Source organism: Coturnix japonica, chromosome Z (genome assembly GCF_054131305.1).
Source record: "Coturnix japonica strain WE chromosome Z, WE-NBRP24, whole genome shotgun sequence".
Classification (NCBI taxonomy): domain Eukaryota; kingdom Metazoa; phylum Chordata; class Aves; order Galliformes; family Phasianidae; genus Coturnix; species Coturnix japonica.
The window spans coordinates 63,620,676-63,644,956 of NC_140702.1; the positions used below are offsets into that span (position 1 = coordinate 63,620,676).

At 35.9% G+C, this 24,281-nt stretch overlaps 1 protein-coding gene across 2 annotated transcripts in view; it reads right to left on the reverse strand.

The window, feature by feature from the left end:
* WDR70 (WD repeat domain 70) overlaps positions 1 to 24,281 on the reverse strand; it is a 122,357-nt gene that overhangs the window by 31,671 nt on the left and 66,405 nt on the right. For both annotated transcript variants that reach the window (XM_015848477.3, XM_015848476.3), the window contains 2 exons: positions 23,938 to 24,112; positions 4,968 to 5,067 (listed from right to left, as the gene is read on the reverse strand). In XM_015848477.3, coding sequence (XP_015703963.3) covers positions 4,968 to 5,067; positions 23,938 to 24,112 — 275 coding nt within the window. The remainder of the gene's footprint in view (positions 1 to 4,967; positions 5,068 to 23,937; positions 24,113 to 24,281) is intronic.

Genomic DNA, 24,281 nt, shown 5'->3' on the forward strand with positions numbered 1-24,281 from the left:
ATAAAATGCAAACACAAATAAATAAATAAATATAACTTTCCCCAGCAGAAGAAATCAAGGCCAGCAGTATTCTTTACAGGGAAAGCAGTAATGTGTGGCCTCGTACATCATGTATGTTTATATTAAGACTAGAATAACTCCTAACTACAAAATATTTTTAAGAAGTGGACAACTTAAATAAATGATGTCTAGAGCAGAGTATATTTCTTTTCATTGGGAAGCTAAATATGATGAGGAAAAAAAAAAAAAAAAAAAAAAAAAAGCTGACTCTCTATTTTGGGAATATCATAGCATACACCATCCCAAGCACTTCAAAGCATTTGGTTTTATAACATGAACCTTCCCTTTCCTCCTCCCACCCTCAACAAAAGAACACTTATCATCAAGATATTATATCTAAAGAACCAGCACTTTATAAAAGTACGCAAACAATACCATTTGGCTGATCTGCAAATCTCCTGGACAGGGACAGATCTAAGGCTATCAATCAAGATTGTTCTGTTCCCAGTGGCATGACCCTTGACATGATCTTCAAGCTGCAGTCCTGCCAGGCTTTAGCAAGAGATGTAGTCAGATGTTTAGATACAGCTCTACTACTAACAAGAAAGTATACTCTGCTGATACCAGAAAGACTCAAGAAGTTTCGGATGATTTCTTTTGTCTTAGAGACTAAAGACTATTCTTTTGTCTTAAAGACTAAAGAAATAGTCATTTGCAAAAGGGAGAAATAACTTGGCCAATGCTTTAAATTTCATACCATCTTTACAAATAATACAAAATTCTACAAATTAATGTTTAAATTATTTTTTTTTCTGTTCTGTACCCAATATGATATTGGTGCCTGAATTTTGTTTTCATTAGGAGATGAAACCACTGTTGCTAAAAAAGTATACAAACTAATATTTCACAACTCCAAGGATTTTTTTCCATCAGTGCTTAGTGGGTTTCTTTTAGAGAGCTGCAGTACGACTGATCTATTTTTACTTACTTCTTACACAGCCAAAACAGTTACTCTTAAACAAAAACATATAAACAAACTTGGAAGTTGTACATTTCAGTGCAAAGCATTCAGAATAATTCATTCTTAGATAATTCAATATTTTTCTTCATGGCAGAATACTCCAAGGATTGGCAGAATTTCCTAAAATTGTTATAGCCTTATTAAACAGCATTTCAAACTCCATTCTTTGCTGTTTTAATAAGAAGGATACCAGTAAGCAGGCTGTAGTTCAATAATATCTGGTCTCTCAATAAATACCATGGGCATAATAATTAAGTCCTAGAAAAAGAATCTGTAGTGAGCCAAGACAGGCATTTTGCAAAATGCTTTTTGTCAAATTAAGGCCAGTGCACTAAGACTAGAAAGATTTTATCTTTATTTATTTACTTTTCTTGAGAAGATACTGACCAAGTAAATGGATGCAAACAGACCCAAAAGAAGAAAAAGCTTTTACCAACGTAAAGTCCTGCCAGAAACTTGAAAAGTTTAAAGTCTGCAACAGCCTTCAAGAAGATCCTACTTTAAGAGGGGATCTTGTCTTGAAAACGAAATTCAATGCAAAAAAAAATTCATAGAAACGTAGCATAGCCTGGGTTGAAAAGGACCTCAAAGCTCATCTCATTTCAACCCCTCTGCCATGTTCAGGGTCTCAAGAGCCAAGTAGAGGGGGACAATCACCTCCCTCTCCCTGCTGGCCACCCCTCTGTTAATACAGCCCAGAACACAGTTGGCCTTCTGGGCTGCAAGTGCACACTGCTGGCTAATGTCCAGTTTCTTGTCCACTAGGACTTCCAAGTCCTTCTCTATATCCTAGATCTTTATCCTAGCTGCTCTCAAAGGATTCCTTGCCCAGTGTGTATAAACACCTGGCATTGCCCTGACACAAGCACAACACCTTTGCACTTGGCAAAACCTCATCAGGTTTTCATGGGCCCACTTCTCCAGCCTGCCCGTCCCTCTGGATGGCTTCCCTTCCTTCCTTCCAATGTATCGACTGCACCGCTCAGCTTGGTGTCACCTGCAAACCTGCTGAGGGTGCACTTGATGCCATTCACAATGCTCACTGAACAACAAAATATAAGGACTGACATTTTAAAAAAGCAAATACAGGGGGGAAAAAAGAAAATAAGGAAAAAAGAAGAGGCACTGTATGAAAAAGCCTTACCATAATGGAGCATGAGAATGTATCATGTTTATAAACTCTTTTACCCCTTTTGCTAAGGCTTATGGCACACACAAGGAGAAACACCTCACACAGCAAAGTATTGACTTCTACTTTCTGCACTGGTTCAGCAAAAGGAGATACAAAAGTTAAACAACAGCCCTCTGAGATACTGCAGGTCAGGATCATGTCCATTCTGCGACAGAGAATTTGAAAAGTCACAAATCAGGAGTTCTGCTCTTACATCTGGAATAGATCTCACGAACATCTGTATCAACATCACCAAATCCTTTCTTATCATCCTTTCTATACATAAACTTATTTTTCTACGTAAGTTGACTGACAAACCAACCAACTTATAGCTATCATGAACTCCATGAAATTATCCATGAAATTAATAAAGATGTTGTTTCATATTATCACAAAAGCAGATTCTGTGCAGACCACAAGTCAGAAACATATATTATAAAAGGACTCCAAATAACAGTGCTCACCTACTGAATGAAGAAAACATTCCCAAGTAGTATTTTTTTCATGTCTACATAAAAAACATACATTCATAGTAACAAGTGTGTAAAAATATCACTTTCTTAAGTTTCCATCAAGTTACTACCAAATACCCACGAAAAATAACACTGGAAACTCTCATAAGCATGTCCTTATTTTTTTTCATTTTCCCTTGTGCTTGCAGCTGAGCTCTGCCTCATCTCTCTTACATCCGACACAGAACTTACATCAGATACAGCAGACTCAATCAGGTTTTGAATGAGAGTCCCCATTCCCCAAACAACAGTCCTCTCTTTGATCCTCAGCATTTGGCAGGTGTGTTCATCTATGAATGCTGGATCCGCATCTGCTTTTATTGGTACAGATCCAAAGTAATGCTCACATTAGAGCACTAACCGAATAAGTCAAAATAAGGTAAGGAACATCCTTGTTTTGCAGCGTATCTATCATACAGAGATTAAAACAAAACAAAACAAAAATGCGCTGGACAAAGGTAGTACTTGCAATCATCCTAAGGGGCCAAATTTCTGTACAGCTACCAGAATCTGATACAGTTTTTACTGCAGACAGAGCATAAGTAGAAGTCTGTTCCACACAATGCAAAATCTGGAAATAGATGAAGAAAAGCAGGCAAGCAAGTGCCACAAACAATTAAAATGTGCAAAGGTCATTTCTTGTATCTGCATTCATAAATGCAAAATAGAAGTGAATTTACATAAGTGAAGGTTTCAAGGTGGCACTATTAAATATTCCTAATGTTAGCGTTCTTGATTTGCTGTGGATATTTAAAAGGCACGCAAATGTTGTTCTTTAAATCACTTCAAGTAAAGTTTGTCTGTGTGTTTTTCGAGAGGCACTACACCACTGGCAGGCAGAAGCAGCATTTTACTTAGCCCAGAGCAGAGAGACAGATGGTTTACCCACTTTCTGAAGAGAAAAAGGTTATCACATAGCACATGTTCAGCTCAGTAAGAATCACACTGAGTTTTTATCTCAACCATTTATGGAATACCAGGAGCCTGAACAGCAATTAATAAACAATCCAAGTGATAGTAACATGCTCTAGTAAGCCAAGGGCTATCAAGGTCTAACAAGACCACTGCCACTTTACTATGAAACATGCGATCCAGGGAACATAAATGTTTGGAATCTTAGAAACACGACTTAACATGCACAGTGAAAGTACCATCCACCAGCAGCTGCACATCATTGTAGAAGTCACCAATACTGCTCAGCTCACAAGGGGCAGGGAAAGGGAAAAGGAGACAACGCAAGTGCAGATTTTAGCCCAGACTAGAATCACAGCTCCTTCTTCAGAGTTCACAGTATGTGGATACCTCTATCATGGTGCTTTGTATATGTAATCTCACTCTGTCTACATACCAAACTGACCAGATGTCACGTACATATGTTAGACACAATATTGAACCTACATTAACATACACTGCTTCTCCCTAGGCTTGTTTATTTGGCCTTGGGGCCATGCTAATGCATGCACACAGCTTCTGGTTACAGCTGGTTTCCATCCAGACAGCTTGGATTGTATGCTTGCACCTGCCTGCAAAACACTGAGTAGACAAATCTCCAGATGAGAAGTTGTTTTAGGCAGATACTGCCCCATCCGGTACAGCTAAAATAATGGAGAGAATGTGTCTTCATGTATGTCACTGCCTTCTCAATACTTTTATAACTGTTCTAACTGAAATTGTAAAAACTAAATGGTTTTTTTTTTTCTTTCTTTCCCTATTCCATAGACTAATATTTATTTCCTTTCAAGTATATCTTGGCCGCTTACCTCAGGTTATCACTTTTTGATGCTTATAATATAAACTACAAAAAAAATTCCAATTAAATCACAAAAGCACATTGTATTAGAAAGCTACTCAAAGAACTAATAACTCTAGAGCACACATGTTCTTATTAGAGAAGTAATAACCTTGCCAGAAAGAACTAAGTAGTATGATCTGTTGTATTTTATTTTTAATTAAGCTAATAATTTCCTTTTTGGTGCTTTACTGATGCTAAGCAAGAAGAAAGATCAGAATCTAGACAACATAAAAAAAAATCTTTAAATGTTTTTTAACTTTCAGGAAGACAGTATTTGTTGTACGGCATATCAAAGAAAATAAGCGAACTGCAGAACACTTTGGGTTTCTATCTTCGATATCTAATTTTGCTGTCTTACCTCCACCATGAATAATTTTATTTAGAAACAATACAATTTAAATGGCTTGTTTGCTGTGTTATGTTATGACTGTCTTGAGTTCAATAGATCAGATGTTTCTTTTGACCACTTACCTCCCCGGCTGGCAAGGGCAGTACCATCATAAGAGAATGTCAAGCAGGAAGTATCAGTGCCTGTAGCATGGGCTTGCCTGCAGTGGAACTTTGTATGTACCTGTTTGTCGAACAGAAAAAACATTAAAGAAGCTTGCCTATTTCAAGGTTAGAAAACTGTATATTTTGTGTGTTACTCCTAAACATAAATAGAAAACTGTATTTTTAGCATGAATGGGAACTGAAGTTGTATGTTTCCACAGCCTTTAAAAAAAATCATATATACTTTATATGGCTAGAATAGGTTTTTACAGTGTTTTAATTCTAAAATCTGCTTTTTCATAGCATCAGATTTACTGAATAACCCCCACTAGCACTGGGTAAAAAGGTAGTTAGGTCTGTTTAAGATAAAAACACATTTTAAGACTGTTTTTGTTCTTTTCAGCCCCCTACAATGGAGCATTGCTTAAAAAAATCAAAGAAACAAAAAAGCCAACAACAAACAAGGGAAAAACATACACACTTTGCAAAGAATTTAAAAGGATTGGAAGAAATTACTTTAGCCAAATTTCAACCCTGCCAAAATTCATAGTTTATAGATTAGAATGAAGCTCAAATATGCTAAAGTTTGTGTTCCGTTTACATGTAATAAAATTCAAGTTTTAAAATGATATGTTTGTTTATTTTCAAGTGTATTTCCCCAATAATCCCAGAGAAACATGTAAAATACTTTCAGAGTAACATCTTTTTCTTGTATAGCGTTGACTTTTGGTTTATTAAGTCACAATTTATTTTAATCCCTAAAAATTCTCTATGTTAAAATTCGAGAAATCTCCTGTGTAATCTCAATCAAAATTTTAGTATGTCTGCAAAATCCAGCTTTCTCATTTCCCAACCAAACCCAAAGGTCTTGGCTGAGATACCAAAATGCCTATCAGGCACATAATTGCTGACTAACTCAATCATCACTTAGTCTTAGTAATTTTATCTTTTATTTTCCATCACTGCTTGAGACTACACTGCACCATCTAAAAGCCACCAACATGCTCACTGTCTGCTTAATCTTACAAAATGTCAGACAAGATGGCTCAGTGACATTTGAGACTCACTTAAAAACTAATCCAAACTAGGTCAAAATACAAGACAAAAAAAATATACAAGCATAGTTACTGAAGGGCAAATCCCTGAAAAGCCCACTCTGTGTGTTCCAACCCTGTAACTTGCACTTACGACTGCACTGTGTTTTTACACTAACACAGAATGACAGACTGACAAGATGGTGCACCCAGGTAGAGGAGGCAGTGGTCTGGTCTGACTGCTGAGAAAACATGAAACTAATAGCAGGGGTAAGTTACACTGTGGCTGGGAGTCCAGTGAGACTGGACTTGTAACCAAGAAGAAAGGAGAACTGGGACAGGTTAGAACCATGCTATTGAGAAGAATACAGAAGATAAAGTAACAGTGAAAGGAGACAGCAAAGCATCATAGAAGCCCACAGGACAGAGTGGATGTAATAAGAAACTACAAGGAAGGGATGGCCCAACAATATAGGAAAGTCAGAATTCACTAAGCTAACAGACATGAGGAACATTTCAGTATGTGGGGAAATTCTAAGATTGGATAAGGAGCCCAGAAAACCTCTGGGATAAAGCATGCAACTTAAGAGTGGATAAATTGGAAGCACATGGACATTTAGCAGTGAAAAGGGAATGGGGCCAAAGAGGAAGGCGATGATGAGGAGGAATAAAAACGGAAACAGAAACATGAAGAGAAAATGGAAGAAAGGGGAAAATACAGAAAAAGAGACGAACCAATTTGCGACAGTTAAATCCTTTAACTCTGAGGAAATTACACTTCTCTTTTGCCATCTTTTCATAACATAAAACTAATTCATACAGGTTTAAACTGAAACATTAAAGAGTTGAATATTGCCTGGGCAACCATATCACACCTTCTCACCTATCTGTAAGAAGGGGAATAAATAATGCCCTTCCTCTCACAGAAAGAAAGAAGACAAGACATGGAGACATGAAGACCTTCGTGTACCATAATGAAGATTGTAACAGCAAAATATAGAGTAGTAAATACTGTCAGAGAAGTGTTTGTGCTGTGCAATGACAGACCTAGAACCACAACCTGAACAGAAACAGGATAACATACAGAGCAGCTGCAAAGTGATTACTAACCAGTCTACACATGAACAGGTAACTCAGTACTACAGAATAAAACGGAGACTGTGATCATACAATGTAAATGCATAGCAAGACTGATTTCAGTTTCCATGCGATTCCCCGGTTATTTATCTTTGACTGTAACTTACTAAGGCTCCTTCAGTGTTCTATTTTGTATGCAAGAAATCTATGCTGGTAAAGTAATTAATGTTGTTTACCCATACAAATATCTGTTCTGAATTTGGTCCAAAACATAGAGAATCTACATGTTATGACACTAATAATGATGGAAAGCTTATTTGGTGCACAGATTCAGTTTGGTTTTGAGAGAAGACATATAAGGCATTAATTCCACCAATGACACTTCAACAAACAACGGAGAGATTCAAATGTAAAGCATACAGTTCTTTCAGTATTAGCAGATGGAATGTAAAAGCCTATGTTTAATCACAGCACTTGTTTTGTAATTAGTGTCTCTCCTCACCAATTGCATGTGTACCAGAGAAACCCTATGGATAGACTGCAGTTACAAAAACGAACAAAAACTGCAAGACTTTTTTTGAGCTGTAAGTATTGGGAAACATTTTTTGCATCCAGTTGAGAAAAATTTCTAGATATGCAGAAACATATAGAGGAGAAACTGTGAATTATTTATCAAAATAAATTTTCTGTAGCATTTGTTAAACATTAACAAGCAATTAAAATGATGTATTTTCTGTCTAAGAAATACCATAGACATTTGCAGAAACATGATAAATGATTAATAACTACACCTAAAATGTGACAAAAAGATTACAATACAGTATGTAACTATTTCAAATAAATTGTAAAAAGTTTAGTTTAGGCTCCACAACACATGTCAGCCTGTGACAACATCACACTGACACACACATGTTAAAATAACATCCTGTTTTTCATTTTGCTGCCCAGTTTCACTGCAGGTTCTTGTATGGGGGTGTTTTTTTCCCTATTATTTCATTATGGATCAATCTAAAATCACCTATCCAGACCTTGTTTGTTTTTGTTTTTGTTTTTTTAAACATACATTAAAATGAAGCAACTAACCAAAGCTTTCTTTGGGTCTTACTAGTATGTAAACATATGTATTTATATAAGATAAACACATAAAATATCCTCTCCCCCCAACACATACGTTTCATATTTTATCTCCCTACTTCACTGCTCTCTGGTCAAATGTACTGATATTTTCTTTAAGGTGAATTTATGAACCCACTGATCCAAAAGGAACTGTTTCCTCCAGGAAATAATGGCTCGCTTGAAACCTGTCGCTCAGCATGCAGTCCTTCCAGTGAAGTACCTACACTTCAGCTACATCAGTAACAGTGCAGATATCAAAAGGCTCAGACATTATTTTCCTCTTTATTAGACAAAAAAAATATATGAAATCAAGTGAACAAATTTAGCTCGACTCTCCAGCTTTCAGACTTCTGGCATTCGCATGAAGCAAGACTCATCTTAAAAAAAAAAGATGGTAAGATTGCATCAGCAATTATGTCTTTAGAAATGAATTCACTCAGTTTACCACTGAAAAGACCATTATCCTAACTTTGAGTTCCACAACCCTGCCCTCCATATATTATTCTGCAAAGGAATATAACCCTGAATTGTAAATCTAAATCAAATTTTAAAATGATTAAAGGTTGCTCTAAAAATGATAGAAGGTTGAACAAGAAGTTTTTACATACACTGGCAAATGTTCACTGCAGTTTTCAAAGAAAATAATGTGTTTGGCCTCTGGCCTCTTAACATATTTAACAGATGTTTAATCTTGCTAACAAATCATAAGCAAAAAAATTGTTATCAGAGTGTTTCTTGTTGGAAAGATGAAAAAAAAAACCCAGAACTAATGTACACATTTCATAACTTCAATTCGGTGAGGGAAAAAGAGAGCACTGAAACACTACGTAAAGATGTGAAGACAACAAGGGCAAAACGTGTCCACGTTTCTCCTTTCTTTTTGTGGCAGAGATGTCCACTATTTCTGTGTACTACTGATGTGTACCACAAAATGTGACAAATTCATCAATTCTTACTTCTTTTTTGACGGCTTATCTATTTCAGCTACATATGTATATATTCCACACTCTATTCTTTAGAAATAAATTGCCTTCTGCAACTTTCTGAAAGCTTTCTTCAGCAATGCAAGCACCTTCTAGCTTTATATTAGCACATATATCTTAGTTAAGTAATTACAGCTGACTGGACTTGTGTGCAACATGAAATGACAGGCAGAAAACATGAAGCACATGTGAGAAAGGAGGCAGCTGCAAGTATTGAAAAGTAAGATTATAAAAAAACTAGGATAACAGTTAAACTTGATAGTTCTCAAAGATCAAATGAAAATCAGAAAATAAAAGGGAACTAAGAAGGGACTGTGCAAAAGACAAGACAACAGAAAGACAGAAAGGAGAGAAAGATGGAAAGAAAGACTGAAAGACAGACAAGATGACCAGCGCATCAATAATGAATGTCCTATAAACAAAAATCTGGGAAGACTGGTGGGCAATATGGGGAGCAAAGACAATGGCCACAAAAAGTGTTTATCACAAAGTAAAGACACAAAGAGATTCTTACTGCTCTCTTCCAATATCTGAAATGTGCTTACAATGAGAGCGGGGTTGGTCTCTTCTCACTGATGACAGGACAAGGCTCAAGTTGAGCCAGGGTAAGTTTAGGTTGGATATCAGGAAACACTTCCTTACATAAAGGGTTGTTAAGCACTGGAATACGTTCCCCAGGGAGGTGGCTGAGTCACCATCCCTGGATGTGTTTAAAAAACATTCGGATGTGGTGCTCAGGGACATGAGTTAGCAGAGGGTTGTTAGAGTTAAGGTAGTTTGGTTAGCTTGCAGTTGGACTTGATGACCCTTCCTTAAAGGTCTTTTCCAACCTGAGTGATTCTATGATTATATGGTTAGAGCTCTCTGTCACACAAACTGTTCCTCCCTAATAAGACTCCATGAGAAGTGCTCCATGAAAAGCAGAAGACTGACTCATTTTGTTCACCTCATCCAGACCTCAGCGATGAGAAATACAAATGCTTAAGTAATAAAATTTTTAACCTTCCCACATTGTTTCATGGATATAATATTTCATAGTGTGCCAACACTTATCCAAGATTGCATGCTTCCCACACACACTTTTCTCTTTCCTTAATGAAACAATGGTATAGTAGCCAAGAAATTCTTCTTCCATCTTCAAGACATTTTTAAAAGCAGAGGTAGTAAATAAAGTTAGGTGCTGAAGAAAGTGAGATCTACTAAGTTGCGGCATGTTTTTGGATCACAGTAATATTCTTTTATTATATATGTAAACAAGTTTACTCATTTATTACTGCAAAGATGATCAGTTCTGTAACAATCCTGTCTACAGTAAAAAAGAACACTGCCCCAAACTAATTGCACCATTAGCAAGATGCAGTATACTCATTTGTTTCAGCACATGGAAAGTGTATTCTGAACAAGGAAGCTCATTCCCTGAGAGGCCTCCCATGCTTGCTTACAAGCTGTTCCCTCTGTTTCACATCAATGAATGCTGGAAACATCAAAAAAGCTAGAAAGGAGGATTCACCCAGACTTCTAATGTGAGTCAAGAGAGCATGACTAGCTTGGCAAAGCTATCATAAAGGCAAATCATGCACAGCTGAGGTTTAAATAACTGATTATAACAGTCTACGATAATTCTGCAATATAAATTAACTTGCCCTAATAATAATCACTGCAAAATTTACAGTTTTTAATAAAAGCATTCTTATTACCATTAGCCAGCTTTAGAGCAACAAAAGTGTGAGCTATAAAGCTGGAGGGAAAAAGCCATCACCACAAGCACCAACAAACCAGAAACTTTCTTGTTAGTCAAAGCTGAATACAGCTGTTGGTGCTTGTGGTGAAACTGATTGTACCAGGGATTCAGTGTCAGAGCTGTGATCACAACTGACATGACAGACACATTGCCAGGACACTCTCCAAAGTGCTGCATCCCCTTTCCTTGTCTGTCCATTCCTACTGATCAATGCACAAATGCTTATTCACTTTGCTCTCAATTGTAACTCAGAAAAAAAATTTTACTGTACCTTCCCAATTTACCATATCACTTACAATTTATCAGGTATTCATATGTCAGCTAAATTCAGGAATTCTTCCTTTTTTTCCCCAAGTAGGTAGTTACAGGCTATAATCAGATCTTTTTCTTAAGTCTCTGTGAACATGATCCTAGGGCTTTCAATTTATTTGACAGCTCTTCAATACCACTTTCCGTGGTGTAGAAATGGATGCTGTTTCAGTAATGGCCATATTGATGCAAAACAAGATTAATTTCTGAAATCTGAGGTTTTAGCATTTATGCAATTATACTGTTATATGATTTGATCTTCTCTGTGATCTTTGAACTCGGTGACATTTTCATGTATCACTAGCAAATCTGAAACACTCCTTCCTTCTCTCAATCCTAACTAACCAATTATGAATATGGTAACCTAACTTTATTTGCAGTAAGCAGAACATCTAACTGGCTGTCCTATATCAATTACATTATCATCTGTTGCAACAAGAGGAGGGCTGATATTTGAGGGGGGATGCAACTTTTGGGGATTTCTTTGTTTTATCTCACATGCTTAGTTAAGGTTCAATTTCATATGTTAACATCTTTAATCTATTCCATATAGAAGACTTGTAGTCAGAGCTGCAATTAGTAAGCAGAAGAGAGAACTGACTTTCTCTTTCTTTTTTTAATATTATGTAGGTTTCTTTACGTACTGTGAGGAAAAACATATGTCACCATTCTCTCACCATTAGCATCCTTAAAATTTGTCACAATAATGAATCCTGGGGTTTTTTCATCCTAGCCTTCCAGTTCCATTTCAAGCACAATACTTCACACTCACGTTCAGCGGCTTCTCCATTAGTAGTGGCATCTTCAGAGCACAGTGAGATATGTGAACTGCTGTTTGTGAAAATCATATCTCAAAAATCTTCTTTGTACAATCCACTTTTCATCAAATAGCTGAGAGGTTGTTTTTTTTCCTCCGCTGATCATTTACAAACTTTAAACTTTTCATCCAACATCACTTTCTCCTTCACCCTCATTTCTCATCAATGCTATTCAAATTCCTTCCTGAGTCTCAACAGACTTATCTCTGACAAAGCCATCAAAGCTATCCCACCATCATTTTTATCAGCCTTTCAAAAAGTATCTGCTCTGTATTTCTCTTATTCATCTTTATTATTATTATTATTATTATTATATTTTTATTTATTTATTTATTTATTTATTTTTACTCTCCTGTACATCATCAACATGTGCACTCCATTCTTAACTGTTTCCTCTGATTCTTTCTTCCACTTTCACTGGCTATTCACCATTATTTCATTCCTTTGGTCTCTGAACTTCTATCTCTGTATGGTGTATTTTGAGAAAAACTATTTAAAACCACCATTATGAATATTTTCCTGTTATTAAACCCTCTTCCAGAAAAAGGAACTTCATTCTGTATCTGCTGAACTTTTTAATTCATCTTGATATCACCCTATAAATGTTTAACTGGCAAATCAAATTCAGTATGTAGAAAGCAAAGCTGTTCCTGACTACCATATCTCCTGGCTACCATATGCTTGTGGCTACCACATCTTTCCACATTTCTCCGGAAGATTTAACCTGTTTTTATCATTTATCACATGAAAAATGTTGTTATGTGCATCACTGTGTCAGCTTCCTTCTGACACATACTTGAAAACACGCTGTCACGAATCCAACCAATAACTACTTGGACTTTTTTTGTCCTCTTTGCTCTTTTCAAATCCACCGCCTTGATACCGCTTCTTTACTCTTAGGGTGCACCATCAGTTCCTTTTGTCTTACTTAACAGCTGTGTTTTTCCAGTGAGTTGAATATATATTTTGACAACAAAAATAATTACATATCTTAATCCTCAAGTACATCTCATCTGTGTTTTTCTCACAAAAAGTTGAAACCAACAAAACCTCGACTTCTCTGCTTTCTATAATATACATGAATATGAAATTAACTATTATTTATAAACAATAAAAAAGGATGCAAGTGGCAATTGTTTGCATATTGTCTTTGTTTTGCTTCTTGGACTAAGCCACATATGAACTTGACAACAAAGGGTTTGTTTTCTAAGTCATCTTTCTTTGGTTATGAACATTTGCTTTATATGCACAGACAGCAGCACACACAGAGCTCTGCCTCACACTCCTAATCTCAATGCAACAGCCAAGGAACAACAGTGGACTGTTTGAGTACAGAAAACACTCATATGTCCCTCTCAACTCCTATCCTGTTTAGCACCCTGCTTCCACATACAGAATATGAAATCAACAGGGGATACACGCATTCTGCCAATTGACAAGGCAATGCCTGGCAAAGAGAGGCTTTCTGCTGACTAAAACAGTTGTCCCTACTTACTCAGAGTTTCTGAAAGATCACTCAGGCTCCTGAAGGTGATTTTGAGTATAAACCAGGTCTCCCAGTATGAGGGCAGGAAGGCATGTGCAGTAATTGTGATTTTCCAAGCCCTGCTGAAGCTGAGCCACTCTAAAGAACTCAGCAGCATATTTCAGTGACTTCTTGGCCACCGTATGTTCTCCAGAATAGATCACAGACCTGAGGACGCCTATAGGAGAGGAGAAGGAAATAAGCTACTGAGCTAGGATACATTGCAATTTCTAGGCTCTTAACAAGTGTATCTCCTGATTAAACATTTGGCTGGCATGTCTGGATCTCTTGGTGTCCAAACAAAACGTGGATAATGAGTATTCAATGACTGGGATTTTTTCAGAATATTTCACTTTTTATCTTTGAATTAGCACAGTAGTTTCTAATTTGGCCATCCTATCCCAATCTTAATTCAACACATTACAACAACAACAAAAAAGTGTACATTATGCTTTAGCAATGAATACAAGTAACAGCTTTGAGCACAAAGCCAAATCTTGCAGTGGAAAAAGTGGAATATAAATACATTTTTTCAAAATCTTACACATCACTTAACCCACATTAAACTTAAATATGCTGAATAATATGTTGAGTACTCTGTCCAAGTTATTAGAGATCAGAACCATTATACAAATTCATAAACTTTATTAAGTTGGACCTTCGTTCCAAACTTGCACGCACACGTAGACACACAAAGACACATTGTGTAAGGATGTACACATGAAGTGTGATACCTATATATATGTATATAGGTAGTCACATCCAACTCCAAATCTAGTTCTCTGTCTCATGAGAAATTTAGAACTTTACTCAAGAAAGACATCTGTCCCATGGATGTATCTGATTTCAGTCTGTGTAGTATCACTACAGTCACACATAAAAACACAGCTGGATAACGCTCCACCTATTTCACTACCCACTCTACTAACTGTTTAGCATTAACATCTGTTGAAAACAAACTTTATGAATTAGGAAAATCATGACAAAAATCTTTTTTTTTTCCCTGTAAGATATTTTATATATTTATAAAGAAAGCTTTAAGATTTTAGCTGTGAGATTTGTAAGTAACTTGTATGCTTAACTCTGTCTTGCAAAAAGCATATTAAAATACTTTTCCTTCCATATCATTGGTATAATTTTGTACTTGTTGCTAAGAGATGGTACAGGGGTCTCCCACATGTGCTCACCTGTAATTTATGTGACCACAACATATGTACTTTCTACAAATGCCATATAAAAATTTCAATTGTAGTTAACTAGACTTACAGAAAGTGCTAATGAAGTGAGAGCAGGCTGTAGTTTATTATGGCCAGTTCTTTAAGCATGTTTAAAAGTGTAACCTAGCAGTAGTGTATCTTTTAAGGGACACAGACACAAAAACAATGTTCATGTGGGAATAATTTGTTCTTATTCAGACTTTGTCTAGTTCAAGTGATAAATGGTGTTACACTGGTATTACTGGTATTATGTAATGGTTTAACAGGGTAGGCAGCTCAGCATCACATAGCCATTTGTTAGCTCCTTCACAACAGACTGTGAAGTGTGAGAACGTGCTGGTTGAGATAATTACAGTTTAATAAGAACAATAAGAAGAAAATTTAAAAAGTGATGCTTCAGGACTGACATCCAGCCAGTCCTGAAGCAGCAGCAGCACCCTTGTCCAACTCATTCAGCATGACTGCTGAGCATGATGCCATGTGGTATGTCCGTTTGTAATTTGGGGTCAGCTGTCCTGATTCTGTCCCTTCTGAGCTTCTTAGGGACTCTAAGCTTCTTTCTGCCAGTGCGAGAATCTGAAGCAATCTTGACAATTAATGCTATCATTGCTCAGCAACAACTAAAACATTGATGTGAGATCAACATAAATGCACCCTACCAGCAAGTGGGAAGGAAATCAACTATATTCAAACACACAAAAGCTATGCTTAATTACAATTTCAAGTCTCTCAGTTCCTAACATATTAGTGCAGAATGTTTTGTATTAAGACTATAATTTCTTAATGAGATGTACCTGAGCATAATTCAAAATAACTCATGTCCATGTTCTATACTTCAAAATAATTCATGTCCGTGTTCTAGGTAACTCAAGAAAAAACAAAAACAAAAAACAACTTCTATCTTTTTCTTCTGGATAAGTTTTTCTAAACTAAAGTTATGAAAATGGTTACACACAAACACCAGAGAATATTTAAGCTATGAATTTAGGCCACTATCCTGCTTTGTTACCAATCAGTTACACAGACATACATAGCAATCCCACAACTGTTAAATTACGTTTTCTTTAATACAGCGGAAAACTTTGTTCTAAGCTGATGACATGAAGTCTGAAAGAAACATTTGAGTTTGAAATTAGAAGGAGCTGGGTGAAGAGCCTGTAAATTAATCCAATGGATAAAGCAAGCATATCCACACAGAGAACATGTAATCTTCAGACCACAGATTCTGATCTGTTCCACAGATTAGGAGCCACTTCCTACTTTTTTATTCTTAAATAAATAAATTAATTTCACCAAGTTGTAGTAGTTTTACTTTCATAAGTATTCTGAAGAATAGGAATTTGAAGCTCTATAAAACAAACTTAATGACCACGAGTTGCACAGAAATGTACGTTTTATTGCTTTTGTAAAATTCACACTAAAAACCTGCTTCTCACTACCCTCCAGAAATTGTGACGTACTATAAACCACAATGAGAAATATTTGGACACCAAACCAGCTTCCTAGTAAATACATCACACACAAAACAGTATCCTTAATTAACTAACCCTAGCAGGTTCTAGACCAATTACATGTTTAGTGTGCTTGAGAAGTGCATGTCCTACAGTACCTAAAAGACACTTCTCTGCTAAGCCTGAGCACTCCAGAGCTCACTTCTCATTAGAATAACACACAGCATCTGTACTTCTATTTTTTGCCTTTACATGTATGAAGCATCCTTTTATCACAAAGCTACAGAAAAAAAATGTGCATAAGAAAATATTTGATAAAATAACAGAAGTTGATGCAGACTCGTCTATTTATTTTTGGAGATTATTACTGTTTGGTTAATATTAGTAACACTACAATATTAACAAGTCCAACTATGTAGCCATAATGCCTACTCTTTTGTTCTAAAAATCACCTTTTATTTTATTATTAATGTAATCCATACAGTAATTCCTCTAAACAGTAAACCAAGGAAAGATAGATATAACTCTTTTCTTCTCTAACCACATGTGAATCTGAAGTAAAATCCTCCATGTTATTTTCATTAGGATGTGTCAGACTTTGAGATTTAAAATTGTCTTTCATCAACTGTGCAAACATTTAGATAGTTCTTAACTATAAACTGTTTACTGCATAAGAAAGAAATGCACTTAGAAATACAGCAGGACACATTTTATCTTAGCATATGACTGTCAGATTCTTTACTGCAACTAGTTTCATGGTACAGATAGCGATGTACTGACTAAACCAGGTGTATACAAAAAGGAATAATATATGAATCTGTTAATATTTGCTGCTGGCAAGCTTGTGCGTGATTTCCAGTTTCTGGAGCAGAGGTCTGGCACATATACATATGGAATGAAAGGGTGGGATATTATGGATATGGAAAACTTAAGGTGAGTTTGAAAGGGAAATATAGTATATTTGGATATCTTTCATCTCATATTTACACAAGAAATTTCCAGATGTAGCCAGACTGCCCTCTTCAAAGAATGAAACCCATTACACAGCTGAGGGAAACTGGAAGACTTGCCTGATGTTTTGCTGCTATACTTATTTTCAGCAAATCTAAGAACTGCCTCTTTAAGTTGTTTTTATTAAATATTCCATTTCACTGGGATTTTTCTAATGCTGTGGAAGTCTTGCTATAAACGTAAAAATTATAGGTCAGCAAAACCAAAACAAAACATCCAAATAGAAAAGTGAATAGTCCGTGGCCAAACTGATGAATAAATTCTAGCTGGTGTGAAAAGAGCATAATCCTGGAATGCTGTAAACCATCAGATGCCAAAGACGCATTACAATCTCTGGCTAAGAGAAACTGTAACTGAATAAGTATAAGCACAGTAATAAAGCTTTTTAGTAGATGTATACCAGACATGCATTTCAAGAGTTTAGTACTGAGAGCTATGTCTCTGTCACCGTAAGAGAAAAGCACTCTGCAACTGTGCAAAGCTGCAAAGCACGGGCATAAATCCCCTCAAAGGATTTTCCAATTAATGGAGAAAATATTTACAGCAAGTCTCAGACCTTACTACTAGATTTCATTATTCTGTCTGGAAGTATCAGCTCTAAAATTCATCAAGAAAAGCAAAATAAAGCTAAAGAAAAAAAAAAAATCCAAATAACATCTGGGCTTGGATTCCCATTCCAAAACAAAATGGTCGCCATATGTATCCAAAAAACTATTTTACATGATCTGTTACCTAAATCTGCATTTTTAATTGTACAGCATTTCTTCAAAATGGCTCCATTATTTGAAAACCCTGACTTAAAAGTTTCTGCAGTTATTCTGCCTGCTACAAAACTAAGCCTTAGTAAAACCATTTCAAAGCAAGCAATTGCTAAATATAGAAATGTATTTATCTTCCATTTATAAATCATGCAATTATTTCGAAAATGCTTTTAACATGACTATTAGTAATTAAAAAAGGTGCAGAGCTTACATCTGCTTAACTTCAGAATACACTGGAACACTCCACTTTTCTTCCCTTTATTTTTTTTGTTTATCAGGTGGTTCTAACGTGTGTGGAAAGCTGGTTATTAAGATTAGCACTTGACCACACTGCTTTTAGGGATAATTATTTGGGCAGCCTATTAGTACAGTGTTGGATTTCATTTATAACTGAGCATCTGTAAAATCACTTGGGAGCATTGGGTAACTAGCTTAAAAGTGAACAAAAATGAATAAATTATTTTAGAAATTCCAAATCAAACCAAGGATTTAAAACCAGGAAAAAGAAAACACTGGCAAAGGAATAGTTCAGCAGTTGCAGATCCTTGCTTTAAGCAGGGAATAGCTTGAGAAGTAGAATGGAGAAAAACAAGTTACAAAGACAAAAAGAAAGGAATTAAGCACTGGCTGCACTATTCTGTCCCTAAACTCTGAAACAATTTATAATATGTATTATGTTGAAAATTATAGAACACTGCAACCTCTCCGTTCAGACTTGCGCTACATAAAGAGACAAACTATGACTGATCTCTCTGAGTTGTCCCCTGAATACTTAAGAATAAAGCTACTAAACACCTAAAAGCTAATGCAAATTGCTCAGTGTTTCTAAAAAGGTCACATTTAATACAACCAAAAACAAGCAAGAACAAAAACAGATATTTTGTGCGTACAAGCTGTACTTCAGGTTACTGAAGACTTTACCATTACTGATAGACTCTGCCACCCTGACATCTTTACCAATATTTCTGAATCATGACTATAGTATTGCCATAAGATACATAAAGCATGAAACTAAAAAACAGAATTCAAGCTTTCATGTTCAGAGATGATATTTATACAATCCAGGGCACACCAGAACCAGGATAAGCAGGAGGGAAAAATGACAACATAGGAGATTTGAAAGACAAGGACTAAAAAAGAAGTTCAGTCTTCCACTTCCCAGTTAATCCTATTTGGGTCAGTGGAAAGCATCTCAAAGCTTTCATATTCAGCAAAGAAAACAAGGACAGCTTTTTTGTTGATGACTTTAATGAAATTTCAATTCATTTAAAATCATAATACATTATTAACCTGTCCATCAGATATATTAACAGTCTTTAAAATATTACTGCAGTCTTTAAGTACCTGTATGAATGAAATGTTCCATATTTCTACAAGAGAGTGGGGCACTGAAGTTTATTGATTACAAGACATTCTTTGTTCTTGATACCAAAGCCTCATAGACTCACTCCATGGATCAGCTTTTTCAGCAATATGTATTTCTACTGGTCTTGCAGAAAGCTCTGAATAGGAAAGTACAGGCAAGATAAAGAATCTGAGCTGCAGTGGTTTTACTGCATAGCCTGTAAATCAACTATTTTCAGGTTCTACCTTATTTTTACCACTAATGCTCTCCAGTCCTCACTATTTGCCAGATGCTTCTCAATGTCTCAGAACATTTAAGTTAAGAGTGTTCTAATGTGTTATGATATGATCGACTGTTTCACACTATTGTTTCCACTACTCATTGGAAGCTTGAAGGAAGTTATTTTTTATGTCCTTTGAAGCTGTTATTTTAAGCCAAGCTGACAGTGTTCATAATATTTCAAGCAAGCTGACAGATAGTTCTGCTAATGTGCACTGTAAATGCACACGTACGTGAACCTTAAAGAAAAACCATGCACTGGCTAAATAACATACATGAGAAAATAATACAGATTTATGATAAAATGAAAAAACCCTCAGAGGCAGGTGATTATAATGGATCATGATCACACTGAGGAAGTTTGGAGAAATGCAAGGCAGAGCTGGAATACATTTGGCTAAATTTGGCATTAGCAACTTACCAATGTCAGTGTAATGAAGACACAGACACTAAAAAAATACTGTTCCTCAAGAAGCGTTTTTACTCTCACTGAATACAGCTGGGAGATTTGGAATTGCAACAGAAAAATGGTGGGAGCGGAAAAGTGAATGAAATGCTTGTGGTGTGCATTATTAGTCAGAACTATGAAAGAAACCTGATCCTACACTGAAGTCCTGCTCTGAACACCAGGACAAAATGCAACAATTGACGAACATCTATAGTGTTCTAGGTGCCTCAGAAAAAAAAGTCTGAAACAATGACAGAACAAATGTAATTTCTCGTGTTGAAATTATTATTTAACCACATTATTCTGGACATAATTCTACATTAAGAAGTAAATATAAATGATGTCACATTGGTGATGGGAAAGACAGTGTTATAAAATTTATTTTAACTGCAGTGCTCCAGGGTTTAGAAACAGTAACTACAATCTAAGCTCTGCTCAATACTCTAAGTCAGCTTGCATCATGCAAACACTTGTACTGCCAATGTTTCAGCTAATTAAGATGCTATCACATATCAGCGGGATTCCTGTAAAGTTATCAAGCCAGGTCTGGAGCAGATAAACCTATGGCCTGAAGCCCGAAACTATGAGTAAAGTGGCAAGAAAAAAATTCTCGGGAGTTTTGTCATGGGTTTCTGTCAGCTTGTATACAGCCACAGGAGTGGCTGGCTACCAGCACTGAAGTAGTCTGCCTGCCTGCACTGAGGCCAGGGAACTGAGTGCCCCTTCTGCTCTAAGAAAGGTCAGATCCTCTTTCCTATCAGAGAAAGCCATTTTTGCTCTCAGTACTGTTGTCTTTATCATCCTTCTCTTGTGGGAAAGAATATGCCTTATGTTTTCACTGTGGTAAAGAGAAATTTCCTTCTGTTTGAATTTTCCTCTCTGCTGTAGGAGTTCTTACTCTTTTTCAGCATCTTAAGGAATATAGCTGGAGTAAGTCAACTAACAGAACAGAATTAAGTCAGTCTAGAAACCTCCACAGACACCAACACAGCAGACAGTACAGACTGTACCTATGGTGAGTTACAGCATCTGGTTGTAACACCTTCTGGATTTAGTTTCTGCCGTTACCACCATATGCAGGAACAGTGGTATGGGCTTTCAACAGCAGTACTGAAATGCCCTTCGTATTTCTGCTTAAATGTGAAAACAAATCCAAAGAGTCAAAACAGGTCTTTATTGCATCAGCTCTGGCGTGACAGTATAGTTAAAAAAGCTAAATACAACTTGAAACATGCCCCTGAAATCTGTCCTTTCTGCTGAGAATGTGCCAGATCTATAGGCTAAAATAATTATGTGAGATCATTCCTAATTGAACAAGGATAAGAAATTATAGCAACTATCCTCTGCTTTGAAACACTAATGATTTTTGATAGAGACTTCATTGAGTCTTCTAAGGTTAAACACAAGTAGAGTTTAAATTTTGACTTGAAACAGGGTTGGTACTGTAGTATTGCAAAATCCTACTCTTGTTTCAACAAAATCAAATGATAATTGACAGCCTGACATTAAAAACAATCTTTAAAAAAATATAGTTAGTATAAATTCTCTGTATTTTCTCAAGCAGCTTAATCCTAATTCTCAATAATTCACAGCTTCATTTCTTTTCCTGCATTCTCTATAGTGGACCAATTTCTCATAACTGAACGTTTTCATGTGTGCTTTTGTGAGCATCTCTGCATCCCATCAGGCTAGTAAGGGCTCCCTCTATTTCCTCTGCAGGGGTCTGGGTTCTTTGTAAATCCTAGTTTGAACATGCACTCCTCTTTCTTTTTTTTCACCTCTTATTTCCCCTTTCTCTCCCTTTCAGTATGGTAAAATTAAGACGTGTCAATTTAAATCATTTTCTCAATAAGATATGTTCCATAATGTCCAATGTTAACTATACACAGAGATTTCCAGTGGGTATCAACTGCTTTAGATAAGAATTCTGCTTAAAAACAAACATTAAAAAAAAAAGTTTACATAGCTCCTTTGCATGAAGGTCTACAACATTTCTTAATGAAAAGTGAAGGAAAAAATCTTTTAAGCTTTAAAAACTCAAATTAAAGAACACTATCAACTTCATTTCCACTAGAAAATTGCCTCAGTCTTGCACTGGTACACAGAGGTCACCCACTGGAAACTGCACAAGATGCACAGGATATGTCTTTAAATTATTCATAATCACCTTAAACTGCACTCAATCAGCATTGCAATATGTCACATTATAGACACACTAGAGTTCAAAAGGAAAAGCACATGAAAAAGCAGACTACCAAGACCACTATTGTTAAAACTACACCAGAAAGCTTAATATTTCAATACTGTATATGTTAAAATAAACAACATACACAGGTGATGAAAGCCAGTCTCTGAAAAATTTATTATTCTGCTAGAACAAGTTTACACTTAGGATGAATTCTCAAGCTTCATGCCATTAGGAAGTTTTACTGGGTTTATAGTGGAAATAAAAACAGAAATAAAAATAGATGACAATTCAAAAATACAGACTGTACTTTGAATATGATCAACAGACTTTCTTTTCCTTATGTCTATACATTTCCCTTTGCCACCAACAACCAAATTTCATTCAACCTTTTTGAAAGGTTCCCTAAATGTGTTGGTTTTTTTAATCATGTTTTGAAAGGTGAATTTAAACAGATTAATATAACTTGCATTATTTCTATATTATTTCCCTAAAACCATTCTTTTGCAACTGTACAATTTCCAAAGATATATGATGCCAGCTTGATTCTAAGGGTTTTTTTCTTTCCCTTATGCCTGTTCCAGAACTCCACTATATTCTTTCTTTGCCTTTCAAGTAACTTCAACATAATTTCATTTTCTCTTCCTATGCACGCCATAAATTTGCATTTCCCCCCTGAAATCAAAGGGACTGGCCATGAGTTCCTTGTGTAAGCTGGTCATTTGGGTAGTATTTACTGAATAATTTAGAAAGTAGTAAAGTTCACATTTGTGAATTTGTGCTCCATAATCCAAAATAAACCTCTCAGGAGGAGTCCGCTATGTAATGGCACAAGTTCCCAACTTCCAAACTTTTCTGAACCAGCAGTAAGAATTATGTATGCAAAGAATGCATACACCTATGAAAAGAAGAAATTACGAATGGAGTATATTTCATAATTTTTCAAAGCTACAGAATTGGAAATAGTTGCAATTTTGACTCTTTATGATCTCATTTCAGTTCCATAAACTGCTCAAGTTTCCCTTTGCACTGAATTCATACACTGGACAATATATAACAATGGGTATTTAATACACAGTGCTATCCTTGCCCTCACACACTTGGATGATAGTCTCCTCTGCCTATCATCTGAATGAATAACTGATATCAGTATGAAGATTTATGAATTACTGCCCAATGTATCAAAAATCTCAAATAAAATATTAGATATTTTATATATAAAGCACATATATATATTCATATATATATCATTCATTACATAAAAACAATAGAAGTTTTTTGTTTTTTTCTGAAGGCACTGCATCTTAATTGCGTAATATTTTAAACGTACATATCACAGAATCACAGCATGTCAGGGATTGGAAGTGACCTCAAAAGAACACCTAGTGCAGGAACACCTAGATCCGGTCACACAAGAACATGTGATCATTGTTTATCATTCTTCTAAAACTGACAGCCAAGACTTTCCTCAGTGTTGAATGGCAGCACACTGAAAGGTGGCTTGTAAAGAGTTGGGAAATATGGCCACTGAATTATTTAGTTTTCAGGAGGAAGAAAAATATAAAATACCCAAACTATTTTCATCAGCTGCAATATTCAGTACTATACACATAAGAGTTTAGCACTATTATTGTGTATACACGACTTACACTCATATTCCTATCCCAGATCTGGATGGAGCCATCTTGACAGCCAGCTGCAATAAGTTTACCATCTCTGCTGTACGTGCACGTTGTAGGAATTACTCGTTTGCCTTGAGCCGATCGTGGTTTAAATACACTTTTGTGCTTCTTCTCATTGTTAATATCCCATGTTCTCACAGTTCTGCAAAGAAATTAAAATAATAAGTTGTTTTAGATGAAGTTACTGGATATGAGGCAGTAGTTTTTATTACCTCTTTACTCAGTATAAATATCATATTATTGAAATAAAAGTCATAATGGCAATGTAGCATTTAAAATATGGCATGGCAATCATGAAACTATAAGGTAAG